This window comes from Mercenaria mercenaria, chromosome 2 (genome assembly GCF_021730395.1).
Source record: "Mercenaria mercenaria strain notata chromosome 2, MADL_Memer_1, whole genome shotgun sequence".
Lineage (NCBI taxonomy): Eukaryota > Metazoa > Mollusca > Bivalvia > Venerida > Veneridae > Mercenaria > Mercenaria mercenaria.
Window position 1 is genome coordinate 49,427,020 of NC_069362.1, and position 24,968 is coordinate 49,451,987.

General features: G+C 35.6%; 2 protein-coding genes across 2 annotated transcripts; one reads left to right on the plus strand and one right to left on the minus strand.

Annotated features, from left to right (window-relative positions):
* The first annotated feature begins 582 nt into the window (after positions 1 to 582).
* LOC123563860 (uncharacterized) lies at positions 583 to 8,919 on the plus strand. Its single transcript, XM_053536556.1, has 3 exons — positions 583 to 654; positions 4,080 to 4,462; positions 6,127 to 8,919. The coding sequence occupies exons 2-3, from the start codon at positions 4,122 to 4,124 to the stop codon at positions 7,457 to 7,459; spliced, it is 1,674 nt and encodes a 557-aa protein (XP_053392531.1). The 5' UTR covers positions 583 to 654; positions 4,080 to 4,121; the 3' UTR covers positions 7,460 to 8,919.
* Positions 8,920 to 9,186: 267 nt separating this feature from the next.
* Positions 9,187 to 23,732, minus strand: LOC123563861 (plasminogen-like). The gene is made up of 8 exons (XM_045356959.2): positions 23,578 to 23,732; positions 23,132 to 23,223; positions 19,943 to 20,031; positions 16,985 to 17,147; positions 16,537 to 16,648; positions 11,588 to 11,736; positions 10,278 to 10,332; positions 9,187 to 9,906 (listed from the first exon to the last, which is right to left on the minus strand). Exons 1-8 carry the CDS (start codon positions 23,642 to 23,644, stop codon positions 9,782 to 9,784), a joined length of 852 nt encoding a protein of 283 aa, XP_045212894.2. The 5' UTR covers positions 23,645 to 23,732; the 3' UTR covers positions 9,187 to 9,781.
* Positions 23,733 to 24,968: the final 1,236 nt, after the last annotated feature.

A 24,968-nucleotide genomic window follows, 5' to 3' on the forward strand; every position in this document is an offset into this window, starting at 1 on the left:
CCCATTTGAAACAAAAAATGGAGAGGGCCTGATGATAATTCTATAGAAAATAAAACTTGATTATCCATCAAGTGGTTCATGAGAAAAGTCGTTTTATCTAGTATTTTGTTCAAAAGATATGAATTTCGGGCAATGAAAATACCCACTGTATTTCTCAGCCTTGTAAAGACAAATCATGGCTTCTTTGAGCAGTATTGTTGCTAAGATATACAAACGGTACAGCGGTTTGCATATTTGTTAAAGTTCTATTATGAATAACAAGTACACAAAAACCTATTATTGACCTTTTTGTATTATATAAACTTATCTTCATATATATCGTTCAGAAAACGATTCAGCACCCTTTTACCCCGGCATTGTTTTTATTACGTTAACGTCAGAACGCGTTGACATTCCGGTTACCTTGGACCATAATGATTATGGCGCGTGACTTTTATTGCGTCAACGGCGACCGTAATGATTGTTTTCAACGGCTTTTTTGTTACTTTTGATAGTAAGATGTATAATAATAAGAGAATGTTCACTGGTCCGCGTGCCATACGCTTCCGTACCAAGAATCTATCGATCGGTCTTGTTACAGGACACCCGTATAGACATATTGTAGCCTAAAAGCCGCGTAGCAGTTTCGTGGATGTGGGCGTACGGGCGACTTAGGTTTGTATGATTCAATTATTGATTTCATTTAGTTAAAAAATTATACATTTACTGAATTTAATAACCTTTTATTATCATGGTATTTAATGCATTAATGTTTATTCATATATCGCGGAAAGTTTCAATTTATTAGACAAAAATATGTCCAACTTTCGATTTCAATGTTAACTACACAGTTACGGTGAAAACGAAAGTTGATTTTGTTAAACTTTTCGCAACTAGATCAAATCTATTAAATCGGTAAGTATGACAAATGTGTATTTTGTAACAATGTATTTGAACTTATTGTTTCATCTGCTGTCTATAGATTTGTATTCGCCTCAATACCTTTTATTGTGTTTTGTCCAAAGTGGGTGGGGCATTTCCACTATTGTTAATTTTTTTTTAAAAGAGACACTTATTGAAAGTGGATATATATAAATAATTCTTATACATGTTAAGAACACTTTCTGCTGATTTTGTAAAACTGAAATTAAAGCTAATTAAATTAAATTAAAGCGGCTATTCAAGTTCTATTGTGTGTATGCAACCCATGATTACAATAGGTAACAGCCACGGGTATTTTATATAGAATTTTATAAAAAATAGATTCTATTTTGACAGGAGTCACTGTTAATAGTCAGGATTTTTATGCTTTTTCAGTGACAATTTAAGGTTAAAAGGTAGTAGGGGTACTATAGTTTGGCCCCTGCAATATTTTGGAAAAGAGAAATAACTTGCAGTCTAATATAACATTTATTTAGTATCATACAGATCTAATTCTTTTCAACCTGATTTCTGATTTGCATTTGGCATATTTTTGCATTCTGACTTGTCATTGAAACCTTGTATGCGGCTAGGATTGTGCGATTATGTTTTATAAAAAGAGTATAATATCTAGCGCATCACTACAGTTCCGATTTGAGCGTCTGCAAAAACGTTGTAACTATTTAGCCAGTTATTGGCTGTTAACGCATGTAAACGTTCTGTATTTACATTTTTCATGGTCATAGATTTGCCGATCCTATTCTGTCGTTCATTTCGCATGAACACCGAAAAAAATCGCTTCATTCCTTAAATGACGTCACGTTAACGTGCGGTGACGTCAAAGTTTTTGTTGCGACCAAGAAAGAGCGCTTCTATATTTTGTCTACTGTTTTAGATTAAGGGCATATTAGAATTGAAATAATTTATAGCAAAAGTGTGGTTTAACACTATTTTTGCGCTCGGGCGGTAATACGTCGCACAAATAATTTTACTCGGGCTGCGCCCTCGTGAAATTATTACGTCCGACGTATACCCGCCCATCGTGCATAAATAGTGTTAAACCACACTTTTGCTATAAATTATTTCTAAACTCAACGAATCATATTAAAATTAAAGTGTTTGTCAGTCGCTTTGATTAAACTATTGATGCCAGAGTTTTACTTAACTGACTAGACCTTTTGCATCAAAGGTCTTCAAGTTTAATATTTGCAAGATGTGTTGGCAGTTTATCCAGATGTGTAGTCAAGAACGGTCGAGTTAAATCACGAATGTCCGACTTAAATGTTTTTGTATCTAATGTCGCGGCAAATAAGATTTAAACCAAGGACCGAGAATAGTGTATTGATGCTCTTAAATAATGAAAGATAACGTGAAACAAAATGGTATGTTTAAATACAAAATTATTCAATTTGCTAAGAAAATGTGCATGAATGTAAAGCGAAAAGCAAATTTTTGAAAACTGCGAAACTATGATATTTAAGCCCACCATCATCAGATGATTGGTGATGATGGTGGGCTATTCAAATCACTCTGCCTCCGTAGTCCTTCCGTCAACAATTTCTTGTTATCGCATCTTCTCAGAAACTACATGTACGTGGGGGATTTTGATCAAACTTTGTCAGAATGATGTATTAGTACCCTAGTTGTGTCCCTCTGAAAATCAGACTTGTTCAACAATTTTTGAGTGAGTTATGACCCTTTGTTTATTTTTATAATTTACAAAGATTTATATAGGGAAAAACTTTGAAAATCTTCTTGTCCAAAACCACAGGGTCTAGGGCTTTGATATTTGGTATGTAGCATTATCTAGTGGTCCTCTACCAAGATCTTTCAAATTATTTCTCTAGGGTCAAATATGGCCCCGCCCCAGGGGTCACATGGTTTATATAGATTTATATAGGGAAAAACTTTGAAAATGTTCTTGTCCAAATCACAAAGCCTAAGGCTTTGATATTTGTTATGTAGCATCATTTAGTGGTTCTCTACCAAGTTTATTTAAATTATTCCCCTAAGTTCAAATATGGCCCCGCCCCGGGGGTCACATGGTTTATATAGATCTATCTTTTTGTCTGTAACCTACAACATTCAACTTTGGGCCACATGTATAGTTTTGAGTGGCTAGATGAACCTTGACTTGAGTTGACCTTGATCTTGACCTAGTGACCTACTTTCACATTTCTGTAGCTACAGCCTTCAAATTTGGACCACGTGCATAGGTTTGTGTACCGAAATAAACTTTGACCTTGACATTGACCTAGTGACGTACTTTCATATTTTGAGGATACATGCTTCAAATTTGTACCATATGCATAGTTTTGTGTTCCGAAATGAAATTTGATCTTGATTTTGACCTAGTGATCTACTTTCACATTTCTCAAGCTACAACCTTCAAATTTAGACCACATGCATAGTTTTGTGTACCGAAATGAACTTTGACCTTGATCTTGACCTAGCGACCTACTTTCAAATATCTCAAACTACAGCCTTCAAATTTGGACCACGTACATAGGTTTGTTTACTGAAATAAACTTTGACCTTGACATTGATCTGGTGACCGTCTTTCACATTTTTGAAGGTACAGGCTTCAAATTCGAACCACATGCATAGTTTTGTGTTCGGAAATGAAATCTGACATTGATTTTGACCTAATAGCCCACTTTCACATTTCTCAAGCTACAGCCTTCAAATTTGGACCACATGCATAGTTTTGTGTACCGAAATGAACTTTGACCTTGAGATTGACCTAGTGACCTACTTTCACATTTCTGTAGTTACAGCCTTCAAATTTGGACCACATGCATAGGCTTGTGGACTGAAATAAACTTTGACCCTGACATTGACCTAGTGACCTACTTTCACATTTTTGAAGATACAGGCTTCAAATTTGGACCACATGCATAGTTTTGTGTTCCGAAATGAAACTTGGCATTGATTTTGACCTAGGGACCTACTTTCACATTTCTCAAGCTACAGCCTTCAAATTTGGACCACTTGCATAGTTTTGTGTACCAAAATGAACTTTGACCTTGATTTTGACCTTGAGCTAGTCTTGAAATTTGGAACATTCAAAAATGGCTCAATGGTGGGCGCCAAGATCACTTTGTGATCTCTTGTTAGCTTTAAGAAATATTTGATTTTGCAACTATCTCTTATACGTTTTTATTTTATGTTTGTTTCAGAGGTCGTAATTATGTAGATTACAAATTGACGAACGATAAGTTATGGCTGAGGGAGGTGACCAACTATCTATACAGGATGGTTCCGATGCCTATATTGCATTTACATGTACACCGTGTAGTGAAGAGGGAACCAGCGAAGAGGCCTTCAAATATTGTCCGGAATGTGACGAATATCTTTGCACAACTTGCACGAAATACCACCGTAAGATGAAAACAACACGTGACCACAAGCTTGTTGACAGAGAAGAAGGAAAAGACAAGTCAAAGGTCACTACGGTAACAACGAAAATAAAATGTCGACAGCATCCGGACAGAGAAATAGAAATGTATTGTGGTGCACATGATATGGTCTACTGTTTGATGTGTATCGCCACAGAACACAGGTAAACTTCAATTTCAAAGACATTTAATTAAAATTAATTCCCTTGCTATGGAAAAATTTATTGCAAAGGAAAAGTATCATGCAAAGTGCCATATTTAAGCATTAAGAGTCCTTGCATGTTAAAATACAAAACGTATAACTAGATTAACTTCCCATGAAGTGCTTACTAATAAATGGCACTCACAAAATTCTTCCAGAAACAATATAATATGTCAAAGTCCTCTGGTAGCGATAAAGACCCACTCGAGCCTCTTATTACGTAATTTATTTCAGCCAATTTTACAATGATAAGGATTCACTACACATACTAACTGCTTCGGAAGAAACAGACCTCTCTACGAACCAGAATAGATCAATGAATCTTAATTGCTGAGTAAGACATTTATGAAGATGTTGGCCTCATTCTGAATATTTAAGACAGCGCATCAGAAAAAGGTCGATTTCAGCAGCAAGATTTTCCTTTTTATTCCACGCTGAAGGCGGAGGGATATAGTTTTGGCGTTGTCCGTCCGAAGCAATATCTAGGAAGTGGTTTGGAATATTTAAATGAAACTTCATATACATACATATTCACCACTATAGGGAAATGCGGCCCGTCAAGTTTCAGTCGGATTGTCCAAGTAACACCAGAGTAATGGCCCATAGAAATGTCTAGTGTTTACTAAATAGGGTACTATAAATAAGGCAATTTCTGCTTCATAACTTGTGACATATTTGACTTAGAACTTTGAAACTTAGAATTAATTCAGATCACCATAATGTTGTAATGCACACAATTTCGTCAGAATCTCTTTAGTAACTTCAGTGTTATTGCCCTTTAATTGTTTGAAAATCCACAATTTTGTACATAACAAACTAACCAATTGGTAGCATTTCATTAAACTTCTTGTGTATCTACACTCTTTCACCCCACCGCCACTCCCTGGCCACACATCATCCCCCTTCACCCCAACCTTCACCCAAAAGAAAAACTCATTCCTTTTTATTTTTATTTTTCCAAACCTTCCGTGAATATTTATCAACATGTGAAGTTGTACCCTTCCCCATCTTGCTCCCCCATCCACTCAACCCCACCACCCCGATCATGCACCCCACGCGCCCCCCCCCCCCGCAACATTTTTTTTGCCATTTTTATGTTCCATCAATATTTATTATCAATTTGAAGTTTTGTACCCTCACCCGGTCTCACTCCCACCCCATCCCCCGCCTCCACTCCCAAAACATTATTTTTTCATTCCATTTCTTTTTAATTTTGCAAACCTTCCATGATTGTTTATAAACATGTGAAGATGTATGCCCCCTCCCCCCACGCCCTTCCCCCCGCCCGCATTTTGTTCTACTTCAAGGTCACATTTCAAATAACTCAATATAATTTTAAACAGTAAACATTTTCCATTCAAAGTAATTTCATTAATTTCATTAGTCAGGATCAACTTAACATGCATTTATTATGTACACTTTAAACAGTTGTTTTCTGTTAAATTGATCCTGACTAATAAAATTGTTTTTAGTAACATCCTTAACTTTTGCCGGATATAATTCTTTGCCATTCCGCACCACAAACCCATTTGGCGGGGGATACCAATTAATCGAATTTGCTTGTTTTATTTTATCGATAAATTAATGAATGTATTGTTTACTTAAAAGTATATTATTTTCATACAGGACATGTAGAGATGTGACTAGTCTAACAGATGCTGCAGTCTCGGACTTTCAGCAAAATGAAATTGATCGTCTGCAAGAAGAATCCAAGTCTATTAATGAGCTTCTACTAAACGTGGAGAAAACGAAACAAGAGAATGTCGTATTACTTAAAGAGAAAAGAAAACAAATTCAGAGAAGAGTTCAAGAAATAGAAGATAATCTTATAGAGCACATCAAAACCCTTTCAGAGCAAGCAAATGCTGCCCTCGAGGAAACATATTCTAAGGTCAAGGACGAGCTAGAATCAGATATTGCCGTGGTGAATCGTAGAAGGTCAGAAGTGGAGAAGGTAAATGAACAGCTTCATTCAAAGACGGAAGTTAATCAGGAACAACGGTTTGTAAAAGCCAAACTTTGTCAGCAGATAATAAATGACGCAAAAAACTTACACGCAAAAATTGAATCGGGTGGTCAAGTATCAGTTGAGTTCGAGGAAAGTTCAAATGTAAAGGAACAGTTCTTGGAAGTCAAGAGTCTAGGAAAAATAGAACAATTTCGTATAAGTAGAAAGAGAGAAATACAACGCCAGAAAGAGGTGAATGTTAAAATGCAAAACGACCAGCATACCTGTTGGATAATTGATATTTGCAAGCTTGATAGCGGACGTTTCATTTTGGCAGACGCTTTTAACAACAACGTAAAACTAATGGATACTGATCATAATGTCACCGATCACTTCAATGTTCAAGGTCAACCGACTGGCATTTGTAAAATAAGTCATAAAGAAGTAGCGGTAAAGTTGGATACTAACAACATAGAATTGTTGTCAGTAGGTTCTCATATTTCTAAACTTAGAAATATTTCTATTAATCAAGGAGGTAACTACTGGGGTGTGACTTATACAGCTGGAAAGTTTTGGGTAGGGACATCATCAGGTATTGACGTGTACAAGATAAATGGGACATTTGAAAAATGCGTTGCATTAGATACAGTTGGTTTGGAAGGCAGAATGAGACAAATGGCTAGTTTTCAAAACTCCGTAGTTATGGCTGATCAGACTGATGGCATCGTCTTTTTGAAGAGCGACGGTACGAAGAAGGCGGAATTTCGTGATAGTAATCTAAAGAGAACAACTGGTGTATGCGTATTGTCTGATGGTACAGTGTACACTTGTGATGACTTGTCCAAAAAGATCGTCATGTTCAACCGGAATGGGAAATGTCTCGGAAAACTGGTTCCCAATGGCACCAGTGGGAAACGTCCAGAATCGCTGTGCTACGATGATAAAAACAATTGTATATTAATTGGTTATTACAGTCGCAATACAGTTACTGTGCTTTATTTAAGTGACTGAGAACTTGAATGTGAACTCGTACTAAAGATACATAGAGTGAGAAGACATGCATGCACAGTAAGACAAACACAATTTATTTCAGTTTGAACGTTTCTTGCCTTTGCTTATGAGTGCAATACAGTGATATCGAACGTGACATATTGACCCCTATTGGCCCCTAGCTGTATTCGAACCTATGTCATACTGGTTAAGCGGCCCATACCGTATCCAAAAGATCAACATGATCCAGGAATGATATTATGTTTAATGCAGCCACTTTTACATTCAAATGACATTGATGTATTACTAATGCTTTTTCTTTAATTATCATTTTTGTACAAAATTATGCAATTGTTAATTAAGTATAGTTGACTTCCCTGGTATTAAGGTAATTATACTGTGTTTGAAAACAGGTTTTGAGGTTTCCTATACTCGTGTACTGTTTGCGATTAGCGTAGGGACGGAAGATGTACAAGAATTACTGACAATAGGCTATCACAGTAACCCCGCCATCTGCCCCCCTCACTATAACGCTCTGTGAGATAAGCTTTAACGATAACATCTTCGTCAAACAACATGCAAATTATATAAAAATTAAATTAAAATGTGAAATACATTCAAATGGTGTCATTAACGCTTACATTATTGAAAGATATGAATTACTGAAACTTTGACATCAAAAGGCAAGAATGTGTAATAACTTACGTATTCACATGCTAGGGAAATATGTAATAAAAGAACATATTCATTTTACAACGACTGAGTTCATTATAGCCTGCATGCTAGATAAATAGTAATACATAATATTCATGCCATTAAATTCCATCTGTTCATACAACGAGTTTAAACCTTAAGCCCTGTTTACACATTAAGCCCTGTTTACATGCTTACGAACTGCACCGGCAAAATGTGCACCCGCTCTAATCTAAAAGTAAATTTTTCGTCATGAAGTAGCGCAGGGTGTGTTTTTAAGCCTAGGACGAATAAGAAGAGTGCAGGCCAATCAAACAGGTTAGACACTTAAAATTGGCTGTAGAAATAAGCTGAATAACGAAAAGTGTACAATAAATATCTTATCATGCTTTTTGTTTCAGTTCTATGGTAATAATTTTGAACTCTAGCATCACATTCTAAATAACTATTTCTCCTCTACATTTCTCTATAGCAAGTCCAATAATAAAATATACTCTCAGTCTATACACAATCATATTGTTCTCCCTTGCTAATGAATTTTATAATCCAAATAGCTATCCCAACCAAATACTGGTACCCGCCTTTATATAAGTCTAAATTTTTCGTTATATGAACCAAATCCTGGTACCCTCCTTTATATAAGTCTAAATTTTTCGTCCTGTGATCCAAATCCTGGTACCCGCCATTATATAAGTCTAATATTTCGTCCTGTGAACCAAATTCTGGTACCCGCCTTTATAGAAGTCTAAATGTTTCGTCATGTGAACCAAATCCTGGTACCCGCCTTTATATAAGTCTAAATGTTCCGTCATTTGAACCAAATCCTGGTACCCGCCTTTATATAAGTCTAAATGTTTCGTCATGTGAACCAAATCCTGGTACACGCCTTTATATAAGTCTAAATGTTTCGTCATGTGAATCAAATCCTGGTACCCGCCTTTGTGTAAGTCTAAATTTTTCGCCATATGAACCAAATCCTGGTACATGCCTTTATTTAGGTCTAAATGTTTCGTCATGTGAACTGAACCGAAGTGACAAATTGTATCACAAGAATGTACATTGTATGTTTATTATACAATCAATTATACAATCACATTGTTACACTTAAAGTGATGTCTGGTAGAAGCATTTCCAAAATATCTCAAAACATCGCAATACCAAGTATCAGCTTACTATTTTCATGAAATTTTGATAATTTTATACATTTCTGTTATTACTCTTTCGATAATACTAAGACAGCATTGCAAAGGAGTAATGAAATTTTATTTATATAGCGACCATGTACACTAATGAGGATGCGATCGCACTGAAGATCGAATTAATTTTTCGTTTCACTACTTTTCAAAATTCGAGCATAGTTTGTGTCAGCAAATGATACCAAGGAAATGCTAAAAACAATGAAAAAAGCACAAAAATATATTTCACAGCAGCTAAAAATGAATGATTTACATTGTATAAATATATAAAATGAAAAAAAAAATCTATATATTATTAATAGTAGGACGATACTTAACCAATATTCACGAGAAAGTATATACTGAAAATCAGAAAAAAACATTATGTTCTTTAGATATAATCAATCTACATTTTTAAACCAAAAATACAAAAGGAACCCTATTTTTAAAAAAATAAAAATAACGCTGTTGTGTGTCAATCGTTTAAGGGCACTCCTGAGTTTAGCATCGTCTCTCTGATCCATGTGCCGTATTTGGATACATCAGTATATATTCCGGGCCATTTGGGTTGAGCACAGTCGTAACCCCAACTTGTTACACCTGAAATTAAAAAAGACAGTACTCAGAAAATACTCTCCGTTCATTAAATAGTATTCACTGGAAACTAATATTTTTAATTTAAAATTAGTCTGTCTAAATATTAGAGACATCTGTCAGTTCCACGTATCATGTTATACATATCAGCTCACGCGGAAACCCCATTCTACTCGATCCTCGGAGGATCACCAAAACGAGCACCAAAACTTCCGCCGCAATTTCCCGTCAAAGGATCTGCTGAAGATGATCCGTATATTGCCTTCACGGAGACAAATAAGAAACAAATAATAGGTTCGAGTGTTAGATTTTCAATAGCCTATTCGTCAGCATATAAATTGCAACTTGCGTTTCTCCAGCATGTTTATGTGACGTACCTTGTACATACCACTTCCCGTCCTTCTTACAGTTAAATGGTCCGCCGCTATCTCCCTGAAAATTAAATATTAAAAAAGTGAGGTCACTTTAACTATTAGTAAAAAAGTCAACTTTACATATGTCTACCAATTTTCCGGCGGCATTCTAACAGCGGCGGATTACATTTGAAGACTTAATCATTAATTGCTAATGTGACCAAACTATATAACTATTGTAAAGTGTGCATGGTTGTATGTTTTTTTAAAAATTATATCTAGGTCAAAATGCAGGTCAAAGGATTGTTTTTTAGTTGTTATGAATTATGATTTTTTTGTATTTGAGAATTCCACTTTAACCCTCTTAATATCCTTTCGCAAGATTAATAAACTGGAGGTAATGGCATAATGTCATTAATCCGGATGATCTTTAATAAAACCTGTTACTTAATGTCAACCTGTGAGTACAATGTAAACTTATAGAAAACGTCAACGTTACTGTCTTTCTAAACATAAAAATGAAAGTCAAAATGTTGACATGTGAAATGTTTCAAAATGTCTTATCTTTTAAATCATGGGCACACATCTTAAAGTCACGCACACGGACCTATGCATTTTATTTCATCTTGGAAGACAAAATAACCCACATTTATTAACGACTGTTAGAAGTATCATTAAAATCTAAATTTTTTAACATTTTATATTCGCCAAAATGTAAACACAAACTGTCACAGAGACGGTCATCATGAAAGCACGATTGAAATCAAGCTTTTTCAAATACCTCGTTCATTATTTTCGCTAGTAAAATTATATAGTTTAGAAAAATATAATAAAATTAGGGTCCTGCCGCCTTCTGCGTAACCAGCACAAAACGTAACGCCTGAAATACACACCATACAGGCATCTATGATTTTCGAAGACTTACATTCCCATAAAGAACTATATCGTTACTATAGAAAAAGAAAAAGGAGCTAGGGGCGTTAACTTTTATGTTAGAAATCTACAACACGCTGAATTTACTCGTTTTCGTTAATTAAACTCTCTTTCGAGACATAAAATTCTTACGCAACCATTTTACTTAGCATGCGACACGAACATGTGATTTCAATAGAATACTACACATACATATTGAATCGCAGTACAGTAAAAGAAAACACGATGCCATGACCGAGAAATGACACAAGGAAAGGAATAAAGATAAGGACTATTTATATTTGGACTACTAATATGCAGTCTTGCGTAGGCTTGCATTTGATTAGGTAGTGATCAGCCACCAACTCGTCTCTGCAGACGCCTGCGTAACCGACAGAAAATATGTCACCTTTTATACTTACGGTGCAGGCATCCCTGCCACCCCCAGCGTAACCGGCGCAAAATGTGACGCCTCTTATAAAGCTTTGTCCATACCAGTCAGCTCTTCCACAGAAGTAGTCATTCACAATTGGTAACATCACTTGATTCAACACAGTTCTGTCCCCTGTACCTTTTCAAGCATTGATGATTATTATAAACGTTCGATAAAGGTATGATTCAATGCAAATCTTTCTCCTATAATACCTTTTCAGACAAATACACATGGCCGAAATTAGTGAGTTACAAAGTCATGACCTGATTCTTCTTGAGACTCCTTGTACTTCATACAAAAACTATAGCTATACATTTGCAACAGGTAAAATAACTTAATTCCGTCTTCTGTACACATTCTCTTACGATATTAACTCCACTTAGAGTATAAAATTCGCCTGCCTCTCAGAATAATATTCGCTCACAAAAAGTAGTTAAAAAAACAGATATACATACACACATTAAAAAGTAACATGAATTAATTCAACACAGGTCTGTACTCAGTACCGTTCAAAACAGAAGTATATTCGCCCATAAAAGGTGACATGACTTGATTCAACACTAATGATATTTGTCATGTGTTTACGAATCGCATAGAAATATACGTCCCTCGGCCACCTGCGCATAGGCGTTAATGAGGCTTGCCGTGTTACCGAAAATTCTTATCGTATACATAAAAGCTTTTAATTCTGACAGATTGTTTTTATTCCATACCGTATTTTACAAATAATAAAATTAATAAAGCAAATAGAAATACTTTTTTTTGGTAGTGCCCTTTCTTATTGTAGAGTATGTACACAAAGCGCGGGAAATTAACGTCCGTAAGCAGAAGTGACGTCTTGACGTTTCAGTGACGCACAATAACAAAGTTCCACTTTAGTTTGATCGTTTGTAGCATAACGGTATGTTCTTACCGTATAATAACGTAATTTGAATCGAGAAAAATACTATAAGGAACGGAGTGAAATTGTTAAGGTACCTGATTGTTTTGTATTTTACATAAACAGTATATAATCAATGCATGAATCGATACTTGTCATTAACAGCTCGCGAGTCATCTAGCATGCAGTGTGCTAGATGGCCAATTTGTTGGCGTGGGTAAAATCACCGTTCAACACAGTTCTGTTCCCTGTACCTTTCAAAAATAACACAATCGCTCACAATATGTAATATGAATTGATTCAACACAGTTCTGTCCCCTGTACCTTTCAAAAAGAAACACAATCGCTCACAATATGTAATATGAATTGATTCAACACAGTTCTGTCCCCTGTACCTTTCAAAAAGAAACACAACCGCTCACAATATGTAACATGACTTGATTCAACACAGTTCTGTCCCCTGTACCTTTCAAAAAGAAACACAACCGCTCACAATATGTAACATGACTTGATTCAACACAGTTCTGTCCCCTGTACCTTTCAAAAAGAAACACAATCGCTCACAATATGTAATATGGTTATAATGCAGTAATTCGGTCCAAAATGTGCTTCCGTGGTGTAAAAAATGTGCTTCCGTGGTGTAGTCGAAAGAAGTCCCTAATAAATAGATCCTAATTTTTCCATTTTTCGCGCATTTGCGCGTAAATCGGGGACCAATGGGCATTATTTCACTCGTGGAATGAATTTTACATAAAATGCATGGGACACGTTTCATGCTAATACTCGCATGTTTTCGAGTTGTTTACTTGAAAACGAAAGTAGGGTGTTTATTCTGCGGACCGCTTTCTGAAATGCGGCAATATGAGGGTACCTGACATCAGTTGACTGGCATTTCACTGCATACTATTCAACACCCCTTTTTTCTTTTCGTTTTCTTGAAGCAAATGTATGGATATCTTGTGGAAAATAGGCCTACGATGGAGTGAAAATCTAGAAATTGTAACAAAATTGGTCTGAAGTAGCTGAATTTTATATGAAACAAAGAACAATTTCTTTTATTGGTATATATTCAACACAGTTCTGTCCCCTGTACCTTTCAAAAAGAAACACAATCGCTCACAATATGTATCATGACTTGGTTCAACACAGTTCTGTCCCCTGTACCTTTACAAAAGAAACACAATCACTAACAATATGTAACATGAATTGATTCAACACAGTTCTATCCGCTATACCTTTCAAATCAGAAATACAATCGCTCACAATTTGTAGCGTGCTTTGGTTCAACACACTTCTGTCCCCTATAACTTCCAAACGCTCACAAAATGTATTATGACTTGATTCAACATAGTTCTGTTCCCTATACCTTTCAAATTAGAAATACAATCGCTCACATTATGTAGCGTGCTTTGGTTCAACACACTTCTGTCCCCTATAACTTTCAAACGCTCACAAAAAGTATCATGACTTGATTCAACACAGTTTTGTTCCCTATACCTTTCAAACGCTCACAAAAGGTATCATGACTTGATTAAACACACTTCTGTCTCCTGTCAACGTCGGAATAGAAATACAGTCTTTTACAAAAGATAACATGACTTAAAGGCCTAGATTTTGGCAGTGGGCCAAGGGATTTCTGTCTTCACCAGCACAGTTGGGGGCTAATGACCATCACAGTATGGTTCCAATAAACAAGGGTCATTGTTTATTGGAGAGTCAGTCTACCTTTCAAGTGTATCAATTAGTGAGAAGGGGAAACAAAGTAATTTATTTAAAATTAATGAATAATTAGTAACATTTAAAGTTATACTAGGGTTTGTTTTTTTTTTGCATTTCTATGTAAAGAAAAATATTGTTGATCAAACACAATAATAAAATAACCAGAAACTTATTTTCACAATAATAAAATAATGAGAAACTTTCTTAAAGAAATATGCAAGTTTTTATTTTTTTCAAATTCTGTCTGGAGAATTGTGATATTTCAGAAAAATGTGACTTTCACTCATCTAAAGCTGGCAGAATACTGTAGATAACATTTGTCTAAAGTTGAAAACAGTTTGTGCATTTCAATGTTACAAAGCAAAGCATGAAAAAAGTCACTTTTGGCAACAAACTGAAAATGACAATTGAGTATAGATGGAACACAGTAATTTTATATTAATTTTTTGTCAGCACAAAGAACTCATGAAGTTTTCACTATACTTGTGTTTTATTATCATTATTATTTTCAATATTATTACTGTATCTTTTATCATCCTATATGTAATATGATAATAATTATTATTATGATGATAATAATAATAATAATTATTATTATTATTACAACATTAAAGTAATAGTTATTATAATCTATATAATATCAAAATAATAATAATCATTATTATCGTCCCACATTCACTGAAGAAAAATTAATTTCTTTCAACTCCACTGCACACATCTTCATGGTCTAGGGGTCCCTGCTGTGCTAATTGCCCTCTAATCAGTTACTGTTACATAATCGCTGATAAGCAGCAGATAAGATGGGAGTTGTATATTGGATTTGGGGGGGGGGGGGGGGGGGGGGGCACTTATATAGTAGTGAATCCAGGCCTTTAACACCATCCTGTCCACCAGAATTACAAACCATAAAAGAAAGTAACTCGACTTGATTCAACACAAGTCTGGCCTCTGCATTTTACATACTCAACAAAATTATGTCCTATCTACCTCTTCATGCAAATATTCGCTAAAAATAGGTAACATGGCTTTGTTAAACACTGGCTTCATACTGCAACGCCTTAGTGATTTAGCCTCTAAAATGTTTGTATTGACCCGCACCATAAGAAAACCAACATCGTGCATTTGCGACCAGCATGGATCCAGACCAGCCTGCGCATCCGCGCAGTCTGGTCAGGATCCATGCTGTTCGCTAACGGTTTCTCTAATTGCAATATACTTTGAAAGCGAACAGCATGGATCCTGACCAGACTGGCTGGTCTGGACCCATGCTGGTCGCAAATGCACTATGTTGGTTTTCTCATGGCGCGGCTCAATTGTAAATGAATATGCCAATGGTTAAATTGCGGCTATATCAGATATCTGTATAATGTAAAGCTTTTACTAATTATAGGAGCGATACATTAAAGTAATGCATTCAAATTCAGGAATTCATGCAGACAAAGGAAATAGTTACTAATAGTTAATTACATTTCTCTTGATCTTTATATGACCATATTACGTGCATGTTTCTATTCACTTGCATGCGATATATGAAAATTACGAGAGAAGTGCTGATACGGCACAAAGAAACATTCTGTACTGGCTGCACGAATGCATTAAAATTGTATTAGTGTACTGTTTCTAACAAGGTATATAAAATATATGTTATTACTAACTGTGTCTCGACAATCAAACTTTGGTAAGTTACATACAGTGTTCCGTTGGGGCCGGCAAATGCTCTCTATATGAACGCGAAGCGCGATGCGCGAAAATACGATGACGATGAGAGAAGATACGCTGGTGAAGCGCGCAGTTTTTATTTCCGTAGCTTCGCATTGCGCCATAGTAACTTTACGCTCCGTCTTTGTAGCTCCACGCTTCATCACCGTACCTTCGCACTTAGCGTGTCATATTATAAAGTTTTAAGGCTTCGCACTTCGTCATTGTACATTCGCGCTTCGCCATCGCACTTTTGCGTTTCGCATCTATTAAGGGACACATGAAGCGTGAAAGTATCGCAGCAAAGCTCGAAGGTATGATGGTGAAGCAAGAAATTATGTTGGTAAAAACTTCGCGCTTCGCCGTGGATGCTTTGCACTTTGCTTTTCGCTTTTATATACGGAATACGCAATGGCTGTAATAGAAAAGCGCAATTACGCCAATACGCGAGTCATTAGCCTACACAGCAATGCTTTTACTTTACAGTTTTGTTGCATAATTTGAAGCATACGATATTAATGGGACACAGAAGCACGTAATCAAAATTTGCATTAATACGAAAATGTCAGAGGTATCGTAAAAAGCTTTTGATATTTACATAATAATGTATCAAGTTTTGAATATATTTTGTAGAATTTTACCTCTAGTATCGCCCCATCCTGTAGTATAGCAGTAACTATTAAATGGTACAACCCGTCGTCTAGTTGGGGGAACACAAATCGGCTTCTTATAATCATCGAAAATTATTGGTTCCTGGTTTGTGATATATTGAAGTTCGTTATTTAGGAATAACATCAAATGAATCATATTTCACTACAGTTTACATGTAAAACAGATAATTTGTGCCCACCACATGCCCTGAAAGAAGGTAGTTATATTTTTGAAATTGTGTCAATATATCACAGAATAATTACCAAGTGTATGGTGAATAAGTGCAAGTTTAGTATATCACAATTATTCGCAGAACGATCCTGATAATTTTGTGTATCAATAATCTAATTTTGAACAAGTTAGTGTAAATCATACACATTTGTTATTTTAAAAACTGAACGTGTTTTTTATGTCCTGCAACCAGTCAAATATACCTACTTGTAGCCTAAGAAGCGCTATATCATTTTTCATGGAGGTGTTTTGAAATCCTGGATGTATTATGATTTCTTTCACATGATGCTTTGATTCACTGGCGTCCTCATAGTTTAGATGATGCTTTCCTACGTAAGCTTGCCAACGAATTGGATTTCTGCTCAATTCACTGTTTTGAGAATGGAAATATTTGCATTTATATGAAGTAAATATATAAGAAGATAATTAGAAGATCAGATATGATTTGTAGAATCGAACGCACCAAGCAAAACATTAAAGTCGGGTTCCTGCAGCATGTTCATAGGAAGTTAAGAGGTTATGCAAAGTGCAGCAGCCCTTAATTGTTTCAACTTAATTCACTGTTTTGAGATCGGGAACGTTTCCTTTTATAGAAATTAAACATATACATGTATAATAAAAAAAAATCTTTTACAAAGTATGTCACAAAAGCTAATAGCAGGATTCGGAGTGTGTAGGTAATATTCTTTTACGCTTGCTTTTATGCTACTGTAAAGCTTAGAGATGTTCTTCTACGCTTGTGTTGTTACTGCAAAACTTAGTTTTATTCTTCGACGCTTTTTTTATTTACTGTTAAGCTAGGTATTTTTCTTCTCCACTTGTTTTGTTACTGTCATGCTAAGTATTGTTTTTCTACGCTTGTTTTCATATTGCTTATTTTGTTACTTAAAAAAAGATAGCAATATTCTTCTACGCATATCTTATTGCTTCAAAAGATAGCAATATTCTTCTACGCTTGTTTTGTTGCTTCAAAAGTTAACAATATTCTTCTATGCTTGTTTTGTTACTTCAAAAGATAGCAATATTCTTCTACGCTTGTTTTGTTACTTCAAAAGAGAGCAATATTCTTCTACGCTTGTTTTGTTGCGTCAAAAGTTAACAATATTCTTCTACGCTTGTTTTGTTACTTCAAAAGATAGCAATATTCCTCTATGTTTATTTTGTTACTTCAAAAGATAGCAATATTCTTCTACGCTTGTTTTGTTGCTTCAAAAGTTAACAATATTCTTCTACGCTTGTTTTGTTACTTCAAAAGATAGCAATATTCTTCAACGCTTGTTTTGTTGCTTCAAAAGTTAACAATATTCTTCTACGCTTGTTTTGTTACTTCAAAAGATAGCAATATTCTTCTACGCTTGTTTTGTTACTTCAAAAGTTTACAATATTCTTCTACGCTTGTTTTGCTGCTTCAAAAGATAGCAATATTCTTCTACGCTTGTTTTGTTGCTTCAAAAGATAACAATATTCTTCTACGTTTGTTTTGTTACTTCAAAAGAGAGCAATATTCTTCTACGCTTGGTTTGTTACTTCAAAAGAGAGCAATATTCTTCTACGCTTGTTTTGTTACTTCAAAAGATAGCAATATTCTTCTACGCTTGTTTTGTTACTTCAAAAGAGAGCAATATTCCTCTATGTTTGTTTTGTTACTTCAAAAGAGAGCAATATTCTTCTACGCTTGTTTTGTTGCGTCAAAAGTTAACAATATTCTTCTACGCTTGTTTTGTTACTTCAAAAGATAGCAATATTCCTCTATGTTTGTTTTGTTACTTCAAAAGATAGCAATATTCTTCTACGCTTGTTTTGTTGCGTCAAAAGTTAACAATATTCTTCTACGCTTGTTTTGTTACTTCAAAAGATAGCAATATTCTTCTACGCTTGTTTTGTTACTTCAAAAGATAGCAATATTCCTCTATGTTTGTTTTGTTACTTCAAAAGATAGCAATATTCCTCTACGCTTGTTTTGTTACTTCAAAAGTTAACAATATTCTTCTACGCTTGTTTTGCTGCTTCAAAAGATAGCAATATTCTTCTACGCTTGTTTTGTTGCTTCAAAAGATAGCAATATTCTTCTACGTTTGTTTTGTTACTTCAAAAGAGAGCAATATTCTTCTACGCTTGGTTTGTTACTTCAAAAGATAGCAATATTCTTCTACGGTTGTTTAGTTACTTCAAAAGTTAACAATATTCTTCTACGCTTGTTTTGTTACTTCAAAAGATAGCAATATTCTTCTACGCTTGTTTTGTTACTTCAAAAGATAGCAATATTCTTCTACGCTTGTTTTGTTACTTCAAAAGATAGCAATATTCTTCTACGTTTGTTTTGTTACTGTTTCCGTTTATTCTGTAAAACTAAGTATTATCATACAACTGTAAAACTAAGTTTCGTCATTCTACATTAATTTGTTTTCTTTTACTGTAAAACCAAGTACGTCTATTTGTTACTGCAAAACTTAGAAATGTTCTTCGATGCTTAGGTTTTTACTGCAAAACTTAGTAATGTTCTTCGATGCTTAGGTTTTTACAGCAAAACTTAGTAATGTCGTCGATGCTTAGGTTTTTACAGCAAAACTTAGTAATGTTCCTTTATGCTTGGTCTGCTACTACAAAACATAGCAATGTCAACCTACGCTTAGATTATTACTTCAAAACTTAGTAATGTTCCTCTACGCTTAGTTTGTACTGCAAAACTTAAATATTTTCTTTGTTGATGCAAAAAAAACAAGTAATATTTCTCTACGCATGTACTGTAGTATCGTTATTACACGCTTACTCTGGTACTGAAAAAAATAGTAATGCTCTTCTACGCTTGTTATTGTACCTGTTTAAGTATTATTCTTCTACGCTTGTTTTTACTGCAAACCTAGGCAATGTGATTTCAGCGTGTGCGTTGTAACTATAGAACACACAATTAAAACGCAACAAAAGTGTCATTTTAAAACTTGGACGTCCCAACAATAGAAATTTAGTTAAAAGTAAAAGTGAGTTTTGGGGAATGAAATTGTCTTCAATGAATGTAGGAGATCTAAATCCTTGGCTACAAAATCTTTTAGAAATATCACTTGCAATTTATGTTGTGCCATTGCTTGTCATACGAACTCGAATACAAATTTATCTATCTCATTTTTTGCGTGTTTTTTTTTTCGAGACAATAAAAGTTTTACTAACTCTTCAAAGCAGTGGGCAGCTGTAAGCACAAATTGTTCATTGAGTATGCTCCCTCCACAGACCAACACGCCTACTTCAGCCAACATCACCTGTATCCAAAAAGAGAAAATTAATTTCATTTTTCTATAATAAGACTGCTGAAATACGAACGTATTATCTATCTAAATACATTTTTCTTGTTTCAAAATATACCCAAGTCTGTATTATATACAAACCAAACTAAAGCGAGTCTTCATCGGAAGAATGGTGAAAACTATGGTGGCTAATTTGGGACATTTCGCATTGTCACGTTGTCGATTACGTTTTGTCGCGACGGCACGCTAGCCAAAACGACAACAAAACTTTCAAAATTTTGTTATGGCGCGTTGGCACGAGCGCCATGACGACACAAAGAAATGTACCAAATAAGACACGCGCATGCCAAAGCGACATACCGATATGTCCTAATTCAGCCACCATAGAAAACACATTGTGAATATTTAATTGCATTTAAAAAAACAAGTTGTCTGTAAAGCCGGATTCCCTCTGTTTACTGATAAAATTCAGCACATGAATGGCTGCATTTGCCTTTTGGTGCCGTCAAAGTTCCTTTCGTTACTAGCTACAACGTCGGTAGAACATAACTGTTTCAAAATATCACCAGAAATAGTTGCGTGATGGCTGATTAAAATGAGCAATGTCTTTCAAGTGACATAGTTCTGATTTCTCCAGAGAAGTATAAATATGTATGAAATACAACGAAAAAGACGTAGACAATTACTATGTACATATCGATCAATAAACGAAATAGACTGACTTTAAAATTAACACATATCAACACCGTCATATCATGCAATCAAATCTCAAGCGGCAGAAAGAGAATTTAATTAATTTGCAATCTATCTGCATCTATTGTTTCTGTTTTATAGTGTGCCAGACATTTGCATTTTAATCAATTTCTTTCAACATCTGGGTTTATGCTGAATGTTAATAGTCTTGAGAAACGAATTATAGGAAGTTATAGACTAACTTATGGTTTTTTAAATAAATACAATTAAACCTGCTTTAGCGGCCATCAGTATTAGGCAGCCATTTGCCTTAAGCACTAAGCAGTCAGCCAGCTAACTTCCCTAATGACTTTTTGTTGTACGTCGAACTTGTCTTAAACAGCCATTTGTCTTATACAGCCAGTTATCTAACTTCCCTAACGATTTTTTGTTCTACGTCGAACTTGTATTAAACAGCCACTTGCCTGAAGCAGCCAATCAGTCAACTACCGTTTTGACTTTTCTACGTTGAACTTGTCTTATGCGGTCAGTCAGCTAACTTCCCAACTGACTTTTTGTTCTACGTTGTACTTGTCCTAAGCAGCCATCTGCCTTATGCAGTCAGTCAGCTAACTTCCTGACTGATTTTATGTTCTACGTTGTAAGCCACCTGCCTTAAGCAGTCAGTCAGCTAACTTCCCGACTGATTTTATGCTCTACATTATCCTTGTCCTAAGCAGCCCTCTGCCGTAAGCAGTCAGTCAGCTAACTTCCCGACTGATTTTATGTTCTACGTTGTCCTTGTCCTAAGCAGCCCCCTGCCTTAAGCAGTCAGTCAGCTAACTTCCCGACTGATTTTATGTTCTACGTTGTCCTTGTCCTAAGCAGCCCCCTGCCTTAAGCAGTCAGTCAGCTAACTTCCCGACTGATTTTATGTTCTACGTTGTCATTGTCCTAATCAACCACCTACCTTATGCAGTCTGTCAGCTAACTTCCCGACTGATTTTATGTTCTACGTTGTCCTTGTCCTAAGCAGCCACCTACCTTAAGCAGTCAGTCAGCTAACTTCCCGACTGATTTTATGTTCTACTTTGTCCTTGTCCTAAGCAGCCACCTACCTTAAGCAGTCAGTCAGCTAACTTCCCGACTGATTTTATGTTCTACGTTGTCCTTGTCCTAAGCAGCCATCTACCTTATGCAGTCAGTCAGCTAACTTCCCGACTGATTTTATGTTCTACGTTGTCCTTGTCCTAAGCAGCCATCCACCTTAAGCAGTCAGTCAGCTAACTTCCCGACTGATTTTATGTTCTACGTTGTCCTTGTCCTAAGCAGCCATCCACCTTAAGCAGTCAGTCAGCTAACTTCCCGACTGATTTTATGTTCTACGTTGTCCTTGTCCTAAGCAGCCACCCACCTTATGCAGTCAGTCAGCTAACTTCCCGACTGATTTTATGTTCTACGTTGTCCTTGTCCTAATCAGCCATCTACCTTATGCAGTCAGTCAGCTAACTTCCCGACTGATTTTATGTTCTACGTTGTCCTTGTCCTAAGCAGCCATCTACCTTATGCAGTCAGTCAGCTAACTTCCCGACTGATTTTATGTTCTACGTTGTCCTTGTCCTAAGCAGCCACCTACCTTAAGCAGTCAGTCAGCTAACTTCCCGACTGATTTTTGTTCTACTTTGTACTTGTCCTAATCAGCCATCTACCTTATGCAGTCAGTCAGTTAACTTCCCGACTGATTTTTGTTCTACTTTGTTCTTGTCCTAAGCAGCCATCTACCTTATGCAGTCAGTCAGCCAACTTCCCGACTGAATTTTTTGTTCTACATTTAAGTTATCTTTGATCAGTCACCTGCCTCAAGTAGCCAGATTATGTTCCTCCCTTTCTGCGTCCTAGTACAGTTTTGACTGTACGTATAAACTGTACAAAATACACATTCTTTACACGAGAAATACATAGATATAACTGTGTAATAGATACATCTAGTTGTACAACATAAACGTCATTTCACAACAAATGCAATCATATTCTTTGCAAGCAAAATACTGTCACTTTGTACACCAAATACATGTACATTGAACAGCAATATTATACAGTAATATCAATATATTTTTAAACGTTATGTACACTATCGTATGGTGTTCCGTTAGAGTCATCGTTGTTTCACCCCTTCGCCCTGTAGATTGATCTGGACGATAGTGAGATAACACGATGCGGAGACGTGAAGATACGATGCTTTGGCGCGAAAATATGATGTGAAAAATGCGATAATACGCTGCAAAGACACGATTTTACATGACATTTTCGCATCGTGTTTTCACAAAGTATAATCGCACTATCGTCCCTTTGACTAAAAGGCGAAACGGGAGACCATACTTTATGATAATTCTAAGGCTCCGTACACATGATCCGGAGCATTAGTCTTGAATAATAGTGTTACCATCCACGGCCAAGACCCTGGCCTGGCTTCGTGGCCACCAACTACACGGTTATTTACTGGCTGAAATTTTGGCACACCGCATGGTACGCTTTCTGAAAAGTAGCAAATATAGTGTGATGCCTTTATAATCATTCGAAGACATCAACATAATATCCTGAGTCAACAATGTACTATCAAGACCATTTTTGGATTTAAAACATCGCAGGTATACAAATCTAGAAATAACGAAGTGTCAGAAACATCCTTGTGTTAAAAGAAATATTGAAGAGACTCGTGTAAGTTTTTCTTTGCTTTTCTTGCACTATTCTTCTACTATATACCTATTTTAAAACAAGTATGGCCCTTACAGTACTCCATGGTGTACGGATTTAGAATTAGCACAAGAGAAAAGTAGAATCTAGCTTATATTTGAACAACTATTTGTTAAATTTGTTAAACTTACTCACCAGAATCTGCATAGCCAAAGTTATATCCAATAGTAAGGTATAAAGCCAGGGAACAATAAATTTTCATTTTAACCACAATCTAGCTGACATCATACAGATATAAGGCAATATCATGTGTCCCTGCCTATCCAAACGTGAGTTAATGTCATGCCATATTTGTGACACCTTCCGTAAAAGATAATGGAGGCATAAAGATAGGACATTTTGTTATTTATAGAAAATCATGTTTAAATTGCAGAAAGTGTGAAATGTGAATTTACTGCAGTAGCATTTAAGATATAATGTTTATAACATTGGCACTGCAGGTTTTTAAAACACGTAAGGTTTGTAATGTAGGGGGGGCAAATTCCGAACATTTGTATATAAAGCTGATCTTTTTGTTTGTAGATAAACATTTTTGCTCAAAACTTTAAGGCATTTTAACAATGATGGCCTTACTTTAAACCACACTTCTTGTTGAATATATAATATTGACATGGGAATGTTAAAATTTATCTTCTAATACATAAACTATGATAAAGAAGAATCTATATGTATATATATACATACTTTTGAGACAAGAGGATCTGAATGTTGGAAATCATCAAGCAGACGGTCCATTTTACCGTGACGATTCACGCAATTTAACATGTAAATTAAGCTTAAGGTAATGGACCCGCATTTCCATTTCGGTAATTTACATGTGAGTACGCATTTCCAAAAGGCAAATCGGCATTATTCGGGCGCCGATATTGCTCAAGGTGCACATGACTTTCCGTAAAAACGATCGCCTTCGGAGAATTGTCATTTGTCATTACGGGACCACAGCCTAAAAAGTATCGACTGCTTGACAATCCAAAATTTCTGTGATTTCCGGAAGTACGAAAGATCTCTATTACGCATACGGTCCGGAAGGCTATAATTAAAGAAAATATCTTCGAAATAACGCTTGGGTAAATCAAGTCCGAGCTCATTTTTCTACAAATCAATGAAATATCTAAAAAAACAACATCATCGGAGCCTCTTATCAGAATTCCCAGATGTCACAAATGTAACGGCTAATTCGGTTAAACTGATATTGATAATCTTGATAAACAACAACAGAATCCGGTTTATTTAAAGTTTTACCAATTTACATTTTCCAGTTCTTAATTCAAATATTTTCATTGTACGGCACTACTGCTTAATTGATTAACAGCGTTTCCTCTCACAGAGTAAATAACGACATATTGGGAATTTCCCACGGTCTTAATTTATACGGAATACAAAATGTGTCTTTATGAATAAACAGCTTATGTCGCCGTTCTCTGCTGTAGATTATGTTAAAAGTAGAGCTTTATTGTCACTGTAATGAAAGAGTACGTGGGGGAAAGAAAAAAACATTTGTGTTTCCTTTACATTATATCAAATGT